General features: G+C 48.7%; 1 protein-coding gene across 1 annotated transcript in view; it reads left to right on the top strand.

Moving 5' to 3' along the window:
- SNTG2 (syntrophin gamma 2) overlaps positions 1-18,708 on the top strand; it is a 150,764-nt gene that overhangs the window by 71,161 nt on the left and 60,895 nt on the right. Inside the window, exon 11 of the mRNA XM_029231640.1 lies at positions 12,713-12,840. Coding sequence (XP_029087473.1) covers positions 12,713-12,840 — 128 coding nt within the window. The remainder of the gene's footprint in view (positions 1-12,712; positions 12,841-18,708) is intronic.

Genomic DNA, 18,708 nt, shown 5'->3' with positions numbered 1-18,708 from the left:
GACCTGGCTCAGATACAGTGGCCATCTCAGTGCAAACCAGGGATGAGGTTCTGGTGGAAGAAAGTCTTCTCTGCACAAAACTCACTGGCTTCATCTCATGGACCTGCGGCTGCCTTCACTGCACAGCAAACACGGACACAAACCCAGACTGTTCCCAGGAGACTGGCATGCGGATTGAAAATTGTTAAATCTGTGGTTTTGTGGAATGTATGTATTTTAAAACGCCTGTAAAATATTGACCAATAATTTATTTAATTTAGAAAATTGCAAGAATTCTGGATTAAAAGTCAAATTTTGTAGGAATCCTGGGTCCCTTCACTGAGCCTCTTTTAACCCTCATTGATTTTCATGTAAAAAGGGGCTTAGATACACTTTTACTGCTGCCTTACAGTGCTGTTATATTAAATATTTGTTTGTTTTGTGTTCAAAGGCTAAGACCCCAGGCTGCACCTGGGACCAAGCCCCGCCGAGCCCCAAGTACCCTTCTTCCTGGGGGGGCGGCCGGGGGGCTGTTGTCCTTGGGCCGAGCAGGGCTGTGGCGGGAGTGCGGCTCGGGGCCGGGACGGGCAGGCTATGGGGCAGCAGCAGGTGTCTTAGAAGGTAAGGAACGGGGCCTGGACCGTCACACACACCAGAGATGAAAGCACGAGGAGGGTGATTTCTGGAGTAAAAATTACCGCGGGGAAGTCATGACAGAGCGCTGAAGGAGAAGTTACAGTGGAGACACAGCGTGACCACCAACTCTTGCCCCGGAATGAGCACAAGGCCCGCCGTATGTCAGCGTGATTACAGTTTTTAAAAATAAGAAATACAGAAGCATCGCCTGTGAATACTGTTCCAAAGGGGCCATCCTACTGCAGTCGGAATAATCCGCCATAGAAACGTTATGCTCTCATCCCAAATCAGATACTGACAGTAAAATTAATTATGTAATTATAAAAAATCTTCCCGTAAAGAAAAACTGTTGTCTTAAGAATATGCTGGGAAACTCTGAGCTAACTGCTCAGTCTATTGCGTCTGCCTTTCTGTCCTAAATCTCTGAGTCCTGAAAAAAAATAGTATTTCATGTTTTATTGTTTTTGACAGTTCAGGTTTAAAATTCCAATCTAGTATCTGGGCCAACATCCAAAATGCAGTGTGACTGTTTCATATCCAATTTTAGGTCTTTCTAGTTGGGGAAAAAAATAATCTGTTTTCTCAGATGATGTTGGATTTTTTTTTTCAATTTTTTAAAAGTATAGATTTGGTGCATCTTGTTTCCCTCAAAAAAAGAAGTGTTTATAAAAGTTCTATATAAATAATTTTCTAATCAATTGCACTTTTATAAACACTAACTTTATGATACATGGTCAATAATGTAGTAAGGCAGGGAGTATTTTCAGAATGTGTGTGTTTGGGGGATGGTGATGGAGAGTAAATTTGGATGCATCTACCAAAGACAAGGTGGGGCTGCGTATCAATTTTGAGGTCACTCACTGCAGTTTCCGTAGTCGAGCTCCGATTCCCAGCTCACACAAGGAAGAGCCACGTTCCGAGGCATTTACTCGGTGCGGACGCGCTTTCCCCCCAGGGTTTCTGGTTTCTCAGCTCTGAAATGAATACGTGGACGAGATTATTTCCGGAGCAGGTCCTGGTTCTCTCTGCCGCTGTGATCCCCTTTATCGATGTTACCACATCGCTAGGTGATTTCTGTTCCCCTGGTTCTCCTTCCTCTAAAAGATACTAAAGGATCTTGTGGGGACGGAGGACCCTGATAAAATAAGCCAGGTCTAAATGGTAACGCCAGCTTCTTTAGTGCAGGAGATCTGGGGCCACCGGAGTAGGGGCAGCATTGCTCCAAGGCAAAGACGGCCTGGAAGGGTGCCTGCCCGTGAACAAGGCTGGTGGGGAGACGGCCCCCCTGGGGCCGCCTGATGCTGAGGGGCGGAGCCAGCCTGTCCTGCTGGACTCGTCGTTTTTGAGCAAAGTCCGAGCAGGTGAAGGGGTCTCGGGCATGGGGGTCGCAGCGTCTGGGCGACGTGAGACCCATGGGGGAGGCAGAGTTCATGCTGATGGGGCAGGCGTGGGGCACAGGACCAAGGACAGAGGGGGAGCTGGAGGGCAGTGGGGTGCTCTGCCCGCTTGTCCCTCAGCAGGCGTGCGGGGCAGCCCCGGACTCCTTAGCCCCTGTTTCCCGTGAACCTGGGACCCCGCGTCCCCGTCGGTCCCTGAATCAGGCCTGGCGACTCAGAGCTGGCATGCCACATCCCCTCGGTGTCGCAGTCCAATGGGAAGACCCAGGGCTCCAGGAGGTGTCCCTGCCGCACCCCAGGCCCCACCGGCCTCTGCTGGCTCGTCTGCTCTTCGTCCTGAGACGGACCGACACAAGGACGCAGAGGTTTAGCCCTTTGGACACCAGGTCTCGGGAAGGACAGTCAGTGGACGAAAACTCTGAGCTGCGCTGGATTTCTCCAGAAGCGCAGAATTGACTCTCCCAGGGGAAGGTAAAAAGCAGGCATGTCCGTGGGTTCCCAGCACTTCTCCAAGGGGCTGGACCCCACTTGGCGGCACAGGGAGTTGCAGTTCATTCCATGAAGACAGTCAGGGCCTGCAGCCCACCGCCCGTTTCCCGGGAAGCGCGGTGTGCGGGGTCGCTGACCGAACTTCTCCCGACTCCGCTAAAATGACTCAAGACGTGGAAACGAAAGGGCCGCAGGGAAAACGGACTCGTGGCTCACAGAAGCCGGACCTGCCGTGTTCGGGGAGCTGGTGCAGGCGCGGGGCTCGGGCTGCCGTCCACACCCGCGGGCAGCCGGCGTGCTCGGGCCGGAAGGGCAGCAGCCTCTCCACGGGGCCGGTTACCGTTTCACGAGGCAGCAGATGGCGGTTTGCACTTCCCTCCACATCACCTGTCACCCTCTCCTCTTTAGAAGCCAAACTGCCCAGAAAATCAAAGGGGGAGAGGGCAGGTGGGGCTGTTACCTGGGCCCCGGAGCTGGCCTGGCGGGGCGGCAGCAGGGCCCGGGGGGTGCCGTGCAGGGCTGTCCCCTCCCTGGGTGTCCTGCCTGCTGCTCACAGACCCCGGCAGCACCCTCAGTGGTCTCACCCTGTGACCGCATAAGGCCATGAAGTTCACATAACTCTCACGAAGTTAAAGTATTGGGGTAATTGGGACTTTTCACAGAAATCCTTCCTTCTTAGGACTTACTAGATGCTTAGAGATTTCAGATTCCCTCTAAGTCCTGAAGTCCCTGCAGGGATAGCTGTCATCTTGGACAGTGGTTTACAGTTCTGGTCACTTCCAACTAAGGCACCCTCACAGAGTTCTGTATCTCTGTTTGCAATACTGAAATACTGTTCTTTGCCACTATTGTACCATAGTAGAGTCTTAAATTATATATGAAATAGGCCCGTCCTCCAGCAAAATCTATAAAGGTAGAAAGTACAGACTGCGGCCCACAGGCATGTGTGTCTGCTGGGTAGACACCTTGTTTGAATTGAACGTGACGTGGTAAATATTTAGCTACTTGCTAGTTTTTGAGTCTTTCCCTTAGGTTTAATAATTGTCTTTATTGATCAAAACTTTTAGAAGGGAATAGAAGTCACATTATTGGGCTTATCGAAAAACAACATCTGGGCATTACAGCATGCCATGAAGAAGGACCTTCTGAGAGCCATGCAGAATAAAGCCGGGGTTTGGAATTTCCTGTCTGCTGTCTGTGTCACTGAAGGCTTCATGTCACATTCTCAGCATCTCCTGTGAGCAGTCAATTCATAATGTTTGCACTGTGCTAGGTCAGAATATCCAAAATCCAGACCTTCAGTAATACCACCAAATACCTGCTGTCCACTCTAGTGACTTACTAGTTAATTTCATGGAAATAAGCATTCTTATTATTATTTTATTATTATTATTACATGGCTGTGGAACGTAACCTATGAGCCCAACCTGCAAATTATCAAGCTGGATACAGAGAGCACACGAACAAACACAAATTACATAATACTCCCTTCTCATATGAAGCCATTCTTGATAATCATTTTAACCATCATGTTTTATTCTAAGTATTTTTAAAAACTGCAGTTGATACAGGCACACCTCACTTTATTTTGCTTTGCAGATTCTGGGTTGTTTACAAGTTGAAGGTTTGTGGCAACCCCACCCAAGCAAGTCTGTCCGTGCCATTTTTGCAACAGCATTTTCTCACTTCATGTCTTTGTGTCACATTTTGGTAATTCTCTCAATATTGTAGACTTTTTCATTTGTATTATGTTTGTTATGGTCATCTGTGATCGGTGATCCTTGAGGTTACTGCTGTAATTGTGGGGGGCAGGGTCACAAACCTCACCCATATGACAGTGAACTTAATCGATAGATGTGTGTGTGCTGACTGTTCCACCAACTGGCCATCTCCCCATCTCTCCCTCTCCTCGGGGCTCCCTATTCCCTGAGACACAATATTGAAATTAGGCCAATTCATAACCCTACAGTGGCCCCTAAGTGTTCGAGTGGAAGGAAGAGTCACATGTCTCTCACTTTAAATGGCTGAGCTTAGTGAGGAAGGCATGTCAAAAGAAGCCGAGATAGGCTGAAAGTTTGGCTTCTTGCGCCAAAGAGTTAGGCAAGCTGTGAATGCAAAGGAAAGTTCTTGAAGGAAATTACAAGTGCTACTCTAGTGAACACACAAATGATAAGGAAGTGAAACAGCCTGATTGCTGATACGGAGAAGATGTGAGTGGTCTGGATAGAAGATCAAACCAGCCACAACATTCCCTTAAGCCAAAGCTCAATCCAGAGTAAGGCCCTAACTCTCTTCAGTTCTGTGAAGGCTGAGGCAGGTGAGGAAACTGCCACAGAAAAGTTTGAAGCTAGCAGAGGTTGGTTCGCGAGGCTTAAGGAAAGATGCCATGTCCCCATAACATCACAAGTGCAAGGCGAAGCAGCAAGTGCTGATGTAGAAGCCGCAGTAAGTTAACCAGAAAATCTAGCTAAGGTAATTAATGAAGGTGGCTACACTAAACAACAGGTATTCAATGTAGAGAAACAGCCTTCTGTGAGAAGAAGATGCCATCTAGGACTTTCATAGCTGAAGAGGACAAGTCAATACCTGGCTTCAAAGCTTCAAAGGACAGGCTGACTCTCGTCAGGGGCTAAAACAGCGGGTGACTTTCAGTTGAAGCCAGTGCTCATTTACCATCTGAAAATCCCAGGGCCCTTGAGAATTATGCTAAATCTACTCTGCCTGTGCTCTGTAAATGGAACAAAGCCTGAATGACAGCACATCTGTTTACAGCATGGTTTACTGAATGTTCTAAGTCCACTGGTGACACCTACTGCTCAGACAAAAAGTTTCCTTTCAACATATTACTGCTCACTGACAATGTACCTGGTCACCCAAGAGCTCTGATGGAGATGAACAGCAGAATTCATGTTGTTTTCAGGCCTGCTAACACCCATCCATCCTGCCCATGGATCAAGGAGTAATTTCAACTTTCAAGTTTTCTTATTTAAGAAGTACATTTCATAAAGCTATAGCTGCCATATACTGTGATTCCTCTGATGGGTAACGTCAATTGAAAACGATCTGGAAAGAGTCACCATTCTAGATGCCATTAAGAACATCTGTGATTCCTGGGAAGAGGTCAAAATTTCAACATTAACAGGAGTTTGGAAGAACTGTTCCAAAACTGTTTATAAAATTCTCCTGTTCTGGGGAGAATCAGTGAACACCCAAAGGATAAGACGAAGATGCACCACAAAAAACCAACCCAGTATATCTCCTGCAAAAATAAATATCCTGTTACACTGAAAAAATAAGGCATTTGTTCTCAGGTGCTGGGCAGCTGGCAGTTCCACACAGTGACCCTTGAAAAGAGAGAACATCACAAGTTAAGTACCACCTGGGGACAGTGGAACTCAAACACAGTGCATGGTCCTGCTGCACTGAGAAGCAAAAATAAGGATGTAGGGCTTCTGAATCAGCTAGAATCTGGGCGACAAGGCACCAGAGAGTCATAACCCGAAGGAGGTGGCAGAGGGGGAGTCAGAAGATTTGGGGTGTTGGGCCTCTCCCTGGCTGAATGTAGGATACCCATGCACAGGGAAATACTGTCAGTGCCCACCCAGGAAAGGCTGCTGAGGGGTAGGAGCAAACAAAGATGCTAGAGGTCAAGCAGTGGTGATGAAATTGCATATCCCCTTTGCCCGGAATGGGGAAGATTTACACACACACCCCCACGGACATGGCAGCCGAAACCCCAGAAAGGCTACACCTTTATCGCTGAGACCACATTAAACCTGTCTTAACAGAGTCCAAAACCAAGCTTTGAAAACATCTGCAGAGACAACAGAGTTTGGGGCTGATTCCTCTAAGTTACAGAGTTTAGTAAACAGCTTAGATTTTCCAAAAACCCACCTCAACAAAGCTTAAAACTTCCTAATTTTAAGGTGCTTAAATAACTGAACTGCCTGTTGAAAAAAAATCAGCTCTTTAGAGGAAGATAATATAATCCATAGTCCCTGCCTTAGGTTACAATGTCCAGTATGCAATCAAAAATTACTAGTGATGCAAAGAAGCAAGACAGTGATATAAAGCTAAGAAAAACTCAGTCAGTAGAAATAGACCCCACATGATGTTGTATTTAGCCAACAAAGACCTTAACACAATAGTTATTGATACCTTCAAGGCCTTGAGGAAAATATGGTTTTAATGGTTGAACAGATAGGAACTCTCACTAAAGAAACTGAGATTTCAAAAATGAAACAAATGATAATTGTAGAACTGAAAGTGCAATAACTAGAATTTTAAGAAAAGAAAAAAATCTACCAGATAGGCTTCATATGAATTAAAGATGGCATAAGGCCTGGCAGTAAACTTGGAGACACACCAACAGAAATCTGCCCATCTGAAGAACAGGAAAAAGACTGAAAAACAAGGGAGCACCAGTGACCTGTGGCATAACTCAGTGGACCAAGGCTATGTGTACTTGGAGTCCAGAAGGAAAATGGGAACGAAGACAAAGCTGTATGAATACAAAGAAAACTATACATCAGCAGATCCCAGTCAAACTGTTGAAAGTCAAAGAAGAGAAAATCTAGGTAGAAGCCAGATTTTTAAAAAAGACATATTATTTACGTAGGAGCAGAGAAATGAATGAATATCTATTTAGAATTCTATATCCAGGGGAAAATATTCTTCAAAAGTGAGGGGATACAAACATTTCAAAAGAAATTTAAGCTGAGAGAAAATATCACCAGCAGACCTGCACTACCCAAGATACTAAAAGATGCTCTTCAGGCTGAAAGGACAAGACACCAGATGGAGACTTACACATACAGGAAGAAGTAAAGAGCAGCATAAATGGTAAATAAGTGGGTGTGTGTATAAAATATCTATTTTCCTTATCATAATTTCCTTTAATTATAAATACTTCAGAGGACAAAATTATGAGACAGTAAAATGGAGTTGATAATGTATGTTGAAGTAAAAGATGTAGCAAGAATAGCACGAAAGATGGGGTCAGGTAAATTGAATTATTCTGCTGTAAAGTTCTTGTATTATTTGTGACATGAGGTGTAGGAACAGTGATGTGTCAGATGGGAAGTTTGCAGTGATACAGTATAATAAATAAGCATTGATAAATTAAGAATATGTATTATTCCTACAACTAATGAGAAGATAAAAGAGAATAATGAAAAAAAAATTGATCAACCCCTTAAAAAGAGTATGTTCAACAGAGCAGAAAAATCAAGAGGAACAAATAACAAATAGGAATTAAATAATAATTAAACCTAGTGACATAAGAATTACAATAAATGTAAATGGACTAAATGTTCCAATTAAAAGGTACAAGTTGTCAGACTGGATTTCATAAAAGGAAAGGCCCAACTCTATGCTTTCTACTGAAATTATAATTTAAACATAAAGATGCAAATAGGTGGTGATTAAAAGAGTGGAGAACATATATTTTATAAACAGAAACCGAATAATTGTGGCTATATTAATATCTGACAAAGTAGTCTTTAAGGCAATGAGTGTACAAAGAGGAATGTTGCATTATGATTAAAAGACCAATTCATCAGGAAAATATAATAATCCTGGATGGAGTTTGCACTTAGTAACAGAGCTTCCAAATATAAGAACCAAACCTGGCAGAAATGGCAGAAACAGACAAACTCACAGTCATACTTGGAGATTTTGATACTCTTTGCTCAGAAGTTGATGGGACAAGTAGACAAAACATCAGTAAGGAGATAGAGGATGTAACCAACCTTATGAGTCAACTAACTGACTCACAGCGTACTGTGTCCAAAGTCTGTAGAATCAACGTTCCTTTCAAGTGAACATGGAACATTCATCAAGATGGATCACATGCAAGGCCATGAAAGACTGTTCAGGGCAACAAAGGTTTATAGAAAACTTAAGTATTCTGTAATTGGTGAATCCTGTCAAAGAAATAATATGTCAATTTCACAGACACTTTCAGAAAATAGAAGATTTGATGCATCCCAGCTAACTCTATGAGGCCAGAATAATTTTACGAGAATCTTTCAAAGGCGTTACATGTAAAGAATATTACAGACCAATGACCCTCATAAATGTAGATGCAAAAATCTTCAAATATATGAACAAATCAAAGGAAGAATAATGTGTCATGAGCAAATGAGGTTTATCTGAGGAATGCAAGCTTGGCACCCAAATTTAACTGATAACACAGCACTTTTATTTATATTGTTCTTAAACTGGGAATGATTCAGATCTCCTTCAACAGGTGAATGGATAAAGACATCCTGGCACATGCAGACAGTAGACTACTACTCAGGGATGAAAATGAATAATCTGCTGGAATACGCAGTAATGAGGATCCTCTCACAGACCTCCTGCCGAGAGAAGGAAGCCTCACACACAAGTATGTCCTGTATGATTCTAGGCATAGAATACTCAAAGTAATCTATAGTGACAGAAGTCAGATCAGTGGCTGCCCTGTGCAGGAGGGGAGATGCCTATACACAGGCGCAGGGAACTTTTCTTGGTGGCTGGGGTGGAATTATTCTGTATTATAATTTAGGGCTTGGTTGCGTGAGGTGGATACATTTGTCAAAACTCATCAAACTGTGCACCTAAATCAGTACATGTCATTATACGTAATTGACGCCTCAATATAGTTCAGTTAAAAATGGAAGAATAAAGTGGAAAGTCCTCAACCATTCAAAGTAGAAATGTGGCAATACCTAAAAAGTTGGCTTCAAATTTCCTAGTTAAACATCAAGTATTGAACAGTGAACATTTTTCATGGAAAAGATGACTTGAAGACGTATCCCAGCACCCAAGAAATGAGACAGGTGAGGAGTGGAAGATGCACAGGTAGAGCGTTTGAGAACAAGAAGGTCCACCCTCACTAGTTTGCCACTTGTATTTGTGACGTCAGGGAAAGCGTGATCGTGGCTGTAGTGCAGCATCCTTGCTGACACTCCTTCAGAATCCTCTGTGGTGTGTAGCCCTGTGCAGGCAGTGAGTTCCACGGGGTGCGTCCCGTCATGCTAGGGATCCCAAAAATCAGGTGAGATGCTGTCCCACGAGGTAGCACCTCCACTGAGCCATCTCAACTCTGAATCTCCAGCTCAAAGAAACTAGTGTCCTAGAGTAAACGGTTCTGTGAGTTGATGGGTCACATATAAATGTTTTAGAACCAGGACGGCCTTCTTTTCCTCACTCCTCTGACACCTTTGACGGCATCATACATCATATGGAAGGAAACACGACTTGTCCCTCCTCCTCTAAAATCGATGTCTTGGGTGGTGGGTAGTAGTAGATGGTGTCGTAAGACCCGAGTTTCCCGGGCTGTGCCGCACGATCAGGAGAGCTGACGGGTACAACCCACGGCGTTTCGGTTCAGCTGGGGGGACCACGCCTCATGAGCTCTGCAAGCGCTAAAGCTGATGTACCATTTCGGGCTGAAATTAGAATCATTTGCTTCCTGCGGGTGATGAGCTCCCCTCAGACGCGGACTTGCACGCACAGGGGAAGCCTGCCCAGCCCTTGAGCGGCCCCAGCCTTGACCACAGGTTCTGGAAGGCCTGTCTGGGCACAACTTTACTGGTGTCCCATCAGGTGCGGGAGCTCCGGGCTCCCGCAGTGCTGGGGCCCCCAGTCTGTTTTCCCCCAGACCCCGGGGCTCGCAGCTACAGAGGGCAGGCAGCTAGTGTCCTGCAGCCCATGGCAGGAGTCCAGGGATGGAGCAAGCTTGGAGGGGACCCCAGCCAGGCTCCTCCTCCTTTCCCAGGCATCCCCTGAACCCACCATCAAGGAAGCCATGTGAGCATCACAGAAACCCCCACTGATCCACGGAGACCTGGTGTCCTCCTTCAGCCTCAAGGTTCTCAGGATTATACAAAGTATTTTTCCAGAGGAAACACTGGTCAAATCTGACATGAAACTCTGGGCTTGTCAGTGGCCCCTGAGGTAGAAGATTTCTAAAGCAGAGGGAACAAAAAGCTTCCTTTAAAAAGTTGTAGTCTGTTGCTAAAATGTGCCCCATAAGTTATGAAATGCAACCTGATTTTATAAAGGAAAAAATTGTTTTCCTTAGTGGGGAATCGCTTTTTATCCTACATTTTGAAAAGCAAATTTAAAATGATTTTATTTAGTAACCATATTCTTGTGCTCATTTAAATACTGCTCATTATATACGGAATCCATTATGACATTTTAAGTGGTGGTTTTGCAGGATTATTCTCATAACTCTGACTATTGATGCCTGTTGTCGCTTACAAGTTTGAATCAGTGAGAGCAGCAAACCGCATTCAAAGAAAATGCACAAAAACGTTATTCCTGATGAACTCTGATACCTTAAATGGAGTGTTGTGAATGCAAATAACAGTGATAAAACTCAGTGAAAACTGATAACTGAAGACATGCCGCAACGTGTAATAAATCATAGCGAATTCTTACACGCAGCAGCAGTACATGTAGGCAAACGGGTATCTCAGTAAAGCCAGTATGAAATCCATAGAAAGTAATAAATCTGTAGGCCTTCCAGTGCTGTGTCATGTGTACACCAAAAGCAAATATTCTACCGGACACTAGAACATAATGCAAAAAGATGACAATAAATGAACATTAATAAAATCTAGTTTAATCTTCTAATGTTACAGTAACTTTGCTTTTGAGCTACTGGCCGTGGAATTAATAAATTTAAATAAAGAATGTTATGAGGACAACCCAAACCCAGCCTCTGGTTGCTTGGAATCCAGGCATTGGCAGGGCTGCTCCTTCCAACGGCTCCAGAGGAGGGTCCTTCCTGCCCCCTCCCGCTCTTGGTAGGCGCCCCCCACCACGGCATCCTGGTCGTTCGGCCATGTGGCTTCCGTCTCCGCCTCTGCCTTTACAAGGCCCTGCTCCCTCCTGTCTGGGTTCCCCTGTATCCCTCTGGTAAGGATAGATGCCACAGCATTGAGGGCGCCCAAATAGTCCAGATACATACCCTAAATTTAATCACACACGCGGGGACCCTTTGTCCAAATAAGGTACCAGGTCCCGGGATTAGGCCCCGATGTGTTTTATCCGGGGGTGGCCGCTGTTCGGCCTGAGACAGTCAGACACTAGACTCGTTGGGAGTTTGGCCTGGCAGGAATCCTCACCGTAAGAGCGGTTTCAGGTCTTGTTGGAGTCTTAGAGTGGAGGTGGGTCCACAGCATTCTAGCACCGCGCGTCCCACGCAGCCTTAGCCGTCCCAGTAAGAGCCCGTTTCCAGCGCTCACCATTGCCGCCCTGCAGGCCCTGCTTTCCTCAGCGAGACCCCTTCCCGCATTCCCGACGGCCCCTGTCAGGACAGCACAGAAGTGGCCTCCCGGAGCTGGGGGCCTTTCCAGCGCTCCCAGGCAGATCCAGCTTTGCCGTCCTAACTAGTGCGTCTGTTTGCCTGTGCCCCGGGGACTTGCACCTTGCTCTGGCTGCCCGTCCCTGAGCTAGAAGGTGCTGGGAAAACCCGCACTTGTGGCTGGAAGCCACGGCTGCCACGAGGATGCTTCCGTGTGAAGGAAGCCAGCATCCCGTGAGGCGCGGCCGCGCGGGCTGGGGCTGTCTTCTCTGAGGGGGCGAGACGGGCCAGCGTACGACCCTGTGACTAACTGGGCGTGCGCGGTGTCCTGTCTGGCGACCTGGCTGTTTGCATGGCTTCATTCAGGCATTCAAGCGTCTTCCTCTTCCCTGCAGGCCCCGCCGAGGAGGGACCGGGCCACCCCTCCCCACGGGCTCCCTCTCTGCTCACCTTGGACGGACAGTGGGGACTTCGCCACTGATGAACAGGCAGGGTCTTGTGACCTAGGCACCCGTTAGCGTGTCATCAATATTATTACGTATTAAACTCGCTCTGATTTGACCTTCCAGGTGGACGTGGTCGTTCACAGCCTTCCTGGACTCAGAGCCTTCGTCATGTCCCTCAGGTTCCTTCCAGCTTTAGCCTCTTTCCCCGTCCCCTTCCCTGGGACTTTTCTGTCTTTGGAGCAGTATGCTGTGTAAAAAATAGAGGAAGAAAATCGTTTACGTCGAAATAGAAGAGCCGTTCTTTCTTTCCAGAGCTTTGAGAAAATGATCACATGTGCTTTTGCAGCAGCTGAAATGTGTTTCATTTGGGTTTGGGGGACGTGATGTCTGGGCCCGTCGGGGCCTCCCCCTGTATTTGGTGCCTCCACCTGATTCTGTGACCGTTGATTCTCGTCTGTTTTGCGCAGGCTCCGTCCTCGTCTTCTTCACCCGTCGCTAATGAGCCAAAATATGAGAAGCGCTGGCTGGACGCCGTGTCCCTCCCTCTGTCCATGGCTCGGGTCTCACGGTGCAGAGCTGGAGCACAAAAAGTAAGGTGCGTGACCGATGTCTGGAGTGGGAAGCGCCGATAAACCCCGAGGTGCGTGTCCTTGTCTCCAGCTGGATTTAGCATTTGCAGAAATGATCATAATCGTATTAAAAGTCAAGCATCGTAAGAAAACACTAGTCAGAGCAGGGGCTGATCTGTGGTCAGGAGGGCTCTGTCCAGTGGTGACTGTTCATTCTTCTGAGGCATAGTCATCAGAGGAAGAAATCGTATTTTCAGTTTGAGCTGTTCACAGCATTAGATTGGAAATGAGACTGTAGTCTTCTCCACGTTGCATACAATCACAGAAAAGTCATCTAAACCCCACGGGCCTCCTTTTCTTCATTAATAAAATGAGAAGGTTAGACCAGCACCAGTGTTCAATAACTGCTCACTAGTTTTCGAGCCTGGTTAATGAAGTAATTTCAGAGTTTCACCTGTAAAGGTTGTGTGTCCCTCACTGTTTTGTGGAATAAGGTAACATGTTTCCCTCTAAGTCAGTGCAGTGTGTCATCTGTGGCCAACCGTGCTGTCCGGTCACTGTGGAAAGGCTGAGAAGTAGGTAGGTGGTGAGTTTCCTTTCATTCTCAAGAAGGTGGGGAGAGAACCGTGTGAACAAAGGAAGAGCGCTCGTTGTCCTGGAATTGAGTACTTTCTTGATGAGACACGTGTGCCCACGGAGGCCGTGTTCGTGTGGACACAAAGCCTCTGGAGAAGGCGCCCCTGGGTGGTCACACGCCCCCCCTTTGCCCTGGGAAGTGCTGTCAAATCCTAAGAGCAAACCAAAGGTTTCCATGTCGTTTTATGGAAACAAACATACCTTATTAGCTTTGCTGACTCTCTCATGATTTTAATGTGGGCAGGAAGATGCAAAAAGTAAAATGAATGACGAAAATTCTGCATTTCATCGAGTGTGTTTGTCTGACTCACATCAGTATTAACGTGCACGTTTAGAGGGGATGCTGTCCCCTCCCCTGCCCTGTAGCCCTCTGGTCACACATTGAAGAGGAGGGGAAGAGGACAGGAGGCCTGGGCACGTGGCCTCAAACAGCCTGAGTTACTTCTGCAGCTCCTGTGCTCTCTCCCGAGGGACCCTCGCTCTGGGGCGTGCAAGGAGCAGGTTTAGGAGTTGCCAGCTCTAAACCAAACGCTTTTTAAAATCTAAAAGCCAAAGCTCTAAACTATAGCCTGGGGAGGATTTTTAGGAGATCCTCTGAGTGGATGAAAACAAGTGGGACGAGCATGTCAGAGGTCAGCGTCCTGGGGCTTCTGTCATCGTCCAGTTGTAGGACCAAAATTTGTCACCAGCTGCTCTGCGGTTTCCTTTTTTGGAAAGTGCAGTAATTCGGCCAATGATGGTTGAGTTTCCTTAGTTTTCCGAAAACGTTTCAGAAGATTCTCTAAAGAGTAGACACATATTTAAACCTAACATTTGAGATACGTATTGAAATGATAAAACTCAGTTGTAGTGAGTATGACGGTTCCCATGTCCCGTCGCCTCCGGGGCTGCAGGGTTGTCCTCTGCCGGGGGCCTCTCGCACCTGTTCGCTGTCAGGTGGACGTTAGTGTCAGCGGTTCTTGGGCACAGTGGGAACTAAGCTTTTACATAAGTTATACATCACTATTAATGAAGGTCGAATCATTGACTGCCCAGGACAGGAAAAGATGGTTCCATAAGAATTTGGGGGAGAGCATCTTGATATGAAACGAAAACAGGCGTAAAAACAGCACGATGCCCAGTGAGGGTGACAGCCGACTCCTTACAAAGTAGGGCTGCTCCTCGAGTGCTCACGTAGGAAAATAGACCACGTCTGCAGACTCTGGGAAGTAGCCACGAGACATCACAGATTCCTCAGCAGAAGCTCGTGCTTTTGGCTCTTAGGTAGTTGTTAGCACATTTCTCTGACACTGTGAGGAGGAAAGCATGCTTCCTGGGGCGACTGACGGTTGTGAAGAGGGCGAGAGTTTTCTGAGCAGGACCCTCTCCGTTTTCCATTGCTACATAACCAGTTAGTGCAAACTTAGCTTCAAAAGCGCGAGTGTGTCATCTCACAGTCTCCACGGGTCAGCTGGGCTGTGTGTGCCGGGGTCTCCAAGCCGATGCTGGGGTGTGACCGGGCTGCACTCTCGCCTGAAGCCGGGGCCCCGCCCAAGGTTCTCGCTGGTCGTTGGCAGAATTCAGGCCCTCGAGCCTGTAAGGCTGGGTTCCCCATCTCCGTGCTGGCTGTCACCCAAGTTCCAGGCCACATGTCCCCTCCCCTACAAGGCGGCAACAGATGACCTCTTGGTCATGGAATCTGACTTCCTGTCTCTGACCTTCAGACCCAGATGTGAAGGGCATGAGACCACGTCGGGACACCTGGATAATCTTCCTAATTTAAAGCCAGCTGATTTCAGGTCTGAATTACTTTTGCAGAATCCCGCCTGGCAACACCTAGCTTTGTGTCTGACAGAGTAACTGGGTGCAGCTGCCTGTGCCCTGGAGGCTGTGGTCTGAGCTTACGTGCAGGGCGTGCTCAGACCCATCTCAGGAATCTGTCCTTCGAAGACGCACTGAGCCTCGGTCTGCGGTCGGCTGTGCTTTCACGTCCCCATGACGAGTCCGGTTAGGGTCCCAGACCTGGACTACACAAGGTGCCGGCTTAGTGTGTGTATTTTAGGAAGCTGAGGGGTCGGGACCTCCTTAAGAACAAGAGAAACGTGTGCTTGCCAGACACTCAGTCCAGCCACAAGGGAGCTTTTACGAGGCAGCCTCAGACCAGACGATCTAAAGCCTGGGGCTCTGGACTTGGGCGAGAAGAGGGGAGGCGGATGGTGTGGAGGAAAGAACAGGGTTTGGAGGGAACCATCTCTAATCCCGCATTGCCTCTGGGCCCCTTGGGGCCACGTGACCTGCCCTCAGGGAGCCCCTTCCTGATAGCCAAGCGGGCAGGACATGATGTGAATTCTCCACCGCTTCCTAAGATGGTTTATGGAGAAAGCGTAAAATAACATGAGGTTTAAGGGAGCTTTTAAACCCCTTTAGAAGTGTGCTGCCAGGTGTGGGGTTACCGTCATTGTTAACTGTTTGTGGGCTGAGGAATATGCCTGAACGGGAGGAAGGAGACTCAGATCCGAGCGATCGCTGCCGAGTCGCAGGCTCACCCGCGCCGGCGGATTCTTCACACGAGGCGCTGCTTTCTGTGCTTCTGCTCAGATGGGCCCTTCCCAGGGCTCTTGTTCTTTGTTGGCCTGAAAAAGTGTAAGGAGTCACTTATCTTCCTTTTTCCAAAGGGACGGAAGGAAACTAAAGCTTTAGTTCTATTCGTCCCACATCTTTCGTATTTGTGAAAATAACAGTGGATGACGCCTTTTCACTGACAGTAATACCCCATTTGGCTTTGGAGGAGGTCCCCTTATTTCAGAGTAAAGCATTACTTTACAGCAGCCATACTGGAGACATACTGCAGATAAGCACATTTTCAAAAGTGATGCTACAAGTCAAAACTATGCTGCTAAACACTCTGATCTGTTTTGCAAAGGATGGCTTCGTGCTTAGACACCTGTGCCAAAACCCGCTCTCCTGTAGCTGGGAGATCCTCAAAGTGCAGCTCTCTTGATGCCGGGGGTAGAGCAGAGCAAGGGAGACAGGATCCCAGGGCCGTGGGCGTCTCCACAAGAGGAAGGGCTTCTGTGGGGTGGGGTTCGTGCTGGGGGGGACCATAGCAGGGTCAGGAGCTCAGGGTCTGCTCTGCACTGGGGGCTCGGAGAGTGGGCCCCCGGGGTCATCGTTGAGTTTGACTACATCCAGGAGGATGCAGGGTGGGGTGTCTGGGAGCAGGGCCGGGCCTGTCCTGGGGGAGCACCGTCGTCAGGGTGGGATGAGGGAGGGTCTTGGTGGCTGGACATCCTTTGTGTTTCCGTCTGCTCGGGCAGGATTTAGAGCCCTTTTCTGTCTTGTTCCTGGAGTTCGGGGAGAGCCCTCGCCTGCTGTGGGCGGGCTCGGAACTGTTTATGTTCAGCAGAAGAATCCCACAGCCGGTCTGGGAGCTGTCGGGTGTCAGTCTGGAACGGAGCACGACCCTGTGGTCCTTCCCCAGCCCCCGTGTCCTCCACCTGCCTTTTGTCTGTAGAAAAACTTTAGTCAAAGAATAAGTTTAATCAGATAATTGAGAAAATGCAGAAGCAAAGGAAAACAAATAGGACAAAATAATAAGAGTCTAGTCATTAGCAGAGTCAAGGACCTTTAGTCCCTCCTCAAGGGCTATAGATCATATTCTGAGCCATATCCTGGGAGCCGTCTTGTAGACACTGAAACCCCGCCAGTGTCTGGTGGAAGAAGTGAACTCCACGATGACCAGGCTGTAGCCATGACACAAGGTGCCACAATTCGGAGACTTGGCCTCAAGGGAATGGGAACAAACCGACCCTGGAACCGAAGAGTAACTGTACTTAAGACAGTCAACATGATGCTGGTCAGAGCACGGCAGCACCAATTTCAAGGTGACCGTCAGAGCAGGCCGTGCTGTTTCTGCAGGGAGCCCCTCCCTCCGTCTATAAAAGCTCTTGCCCACTGATTGTCAGAGGGGAATGGGGGGATGTCGGCCTTTGGACAGGAGTCCACCCTGCCCTGAGGTTGCCAGCATCCAAAGTAAAGCCAACTTTCCTTTCCACTTTCCTGGCCTCTTTATTGGCTTTTGAGCAGCGAGCAGCCGGACCCCACTTTCAGTAACAAGGCTGCTGTCTTTCTCAACTCACTGTGTCTTTAATTTTTTCTGAAATTTCCATCGTGGGGAGAGAAGGTTAGGGCGTGTGTGCTTATTAAGAGGGAATGATGCCCTTCTAGGAATGTTCCCCAAACGTCCGGGCCCTGGCCGCGCCCTGCACACGGGGTGTGGACGGCCTGGGAGCACGAGGTGGGCCAGCTTCTCTGGGGCAGGAGCTGCCTGGTCGGCCGTGTCCGCAGAGTCGCGGGGAAGCCCGGCCTTGCGACAGGGTCATGACGGGACAGTGGCTGGGGTGCCAGCCGGGCTGTGGCCACTGCGGAGGGCAGCCTGGGGAGGAGAGCCCGCTGGGGCGGCCATCCCGCTGTGGGTGTGGACAGAGGACGCTGCCCCCAGACGCCGGCGGAGAGAAGTGGGCCTTTCACTTCACCGTGCGTTCCTGGTCCTTGATCACCGGCTTTAACCCCGGAGGCCAGCCTGCCTTCTCTGTGATCATCTCCAAACCACGGGCCACGTGAGTCGCCCCCGTGTAGACGTGCTGCCCTGGGACGGTGGCTTCTCACCACGGCCGGAAGGCACGGCGGGTCTGGATGGTCCCCGGCGGGAGTGGTGACCGTCTAGGTCGCTGTCCGGCCCTCTGGGGCCGGGGGCTGCCGGGGGTGCCGCTGCTGACACGTGGAAGCCTCAGGGGCCTCCCTCCGCGGCTCGTGGCAAGCGCTGCCCACTTGACCGCCGAGGACCGCCCTGGAGCCTTCCCTGGTCTGGGCTGCTTAGGACTCGAGCTGGGTGACCCGCACAGCCAGGCCCCTCCTGGCGCAGCCGGCGCAGAGCAGCTCTGAGTCGCCGTCTTTGGTGCAGGTGGCAGGGCTCCCGCTTCTCTTCGCTGGGTCTCACACTTGTCCCCAGCCCGCCGTCCCACACGTGTGGTATCGAGACTTATCCTGGGAGATGCTCCTTGTCTCTGCTGGATTCGCTGCCTCAGAGAACGTTTTCTCTCTCTCTCTTTCCCGGTGCATCCAATGGCAGTTTCTCAAAGTAGCACCTCTTATTTTACCTCCGAGGATTATCCATGGTGACCGTGAGGGGATCAGAGCCCCAGCTACTGAGAGATGCCGCAGAGCCTCAGCCCTCGGCTGTTCGGGCCTTTTCTTCTTATCCGAGTAGGGTTGGCGTC

Source organism: Monodon monoceros, unplaced genomic scaffold (assembly GCF_005190385.1).
Source record: "Monodon monoceros isolate NGI ecotype Baffin Bay Population unplaced genomic scaffold, NGI_Narwhal_1 Super_Scaffold_19, whole genome shotgun sequence".
NCBI lineage: Eukaryota > Metazoa > Chordata > Mammalia > Artiodactyla > Monodontidae > Monodon > Monodon monoceros.
The sequence above is the reverse complement of the archived record's forward strand: the minus strand, read 5'-3'. Positions and strand labels throughout refer to the sequence as shown.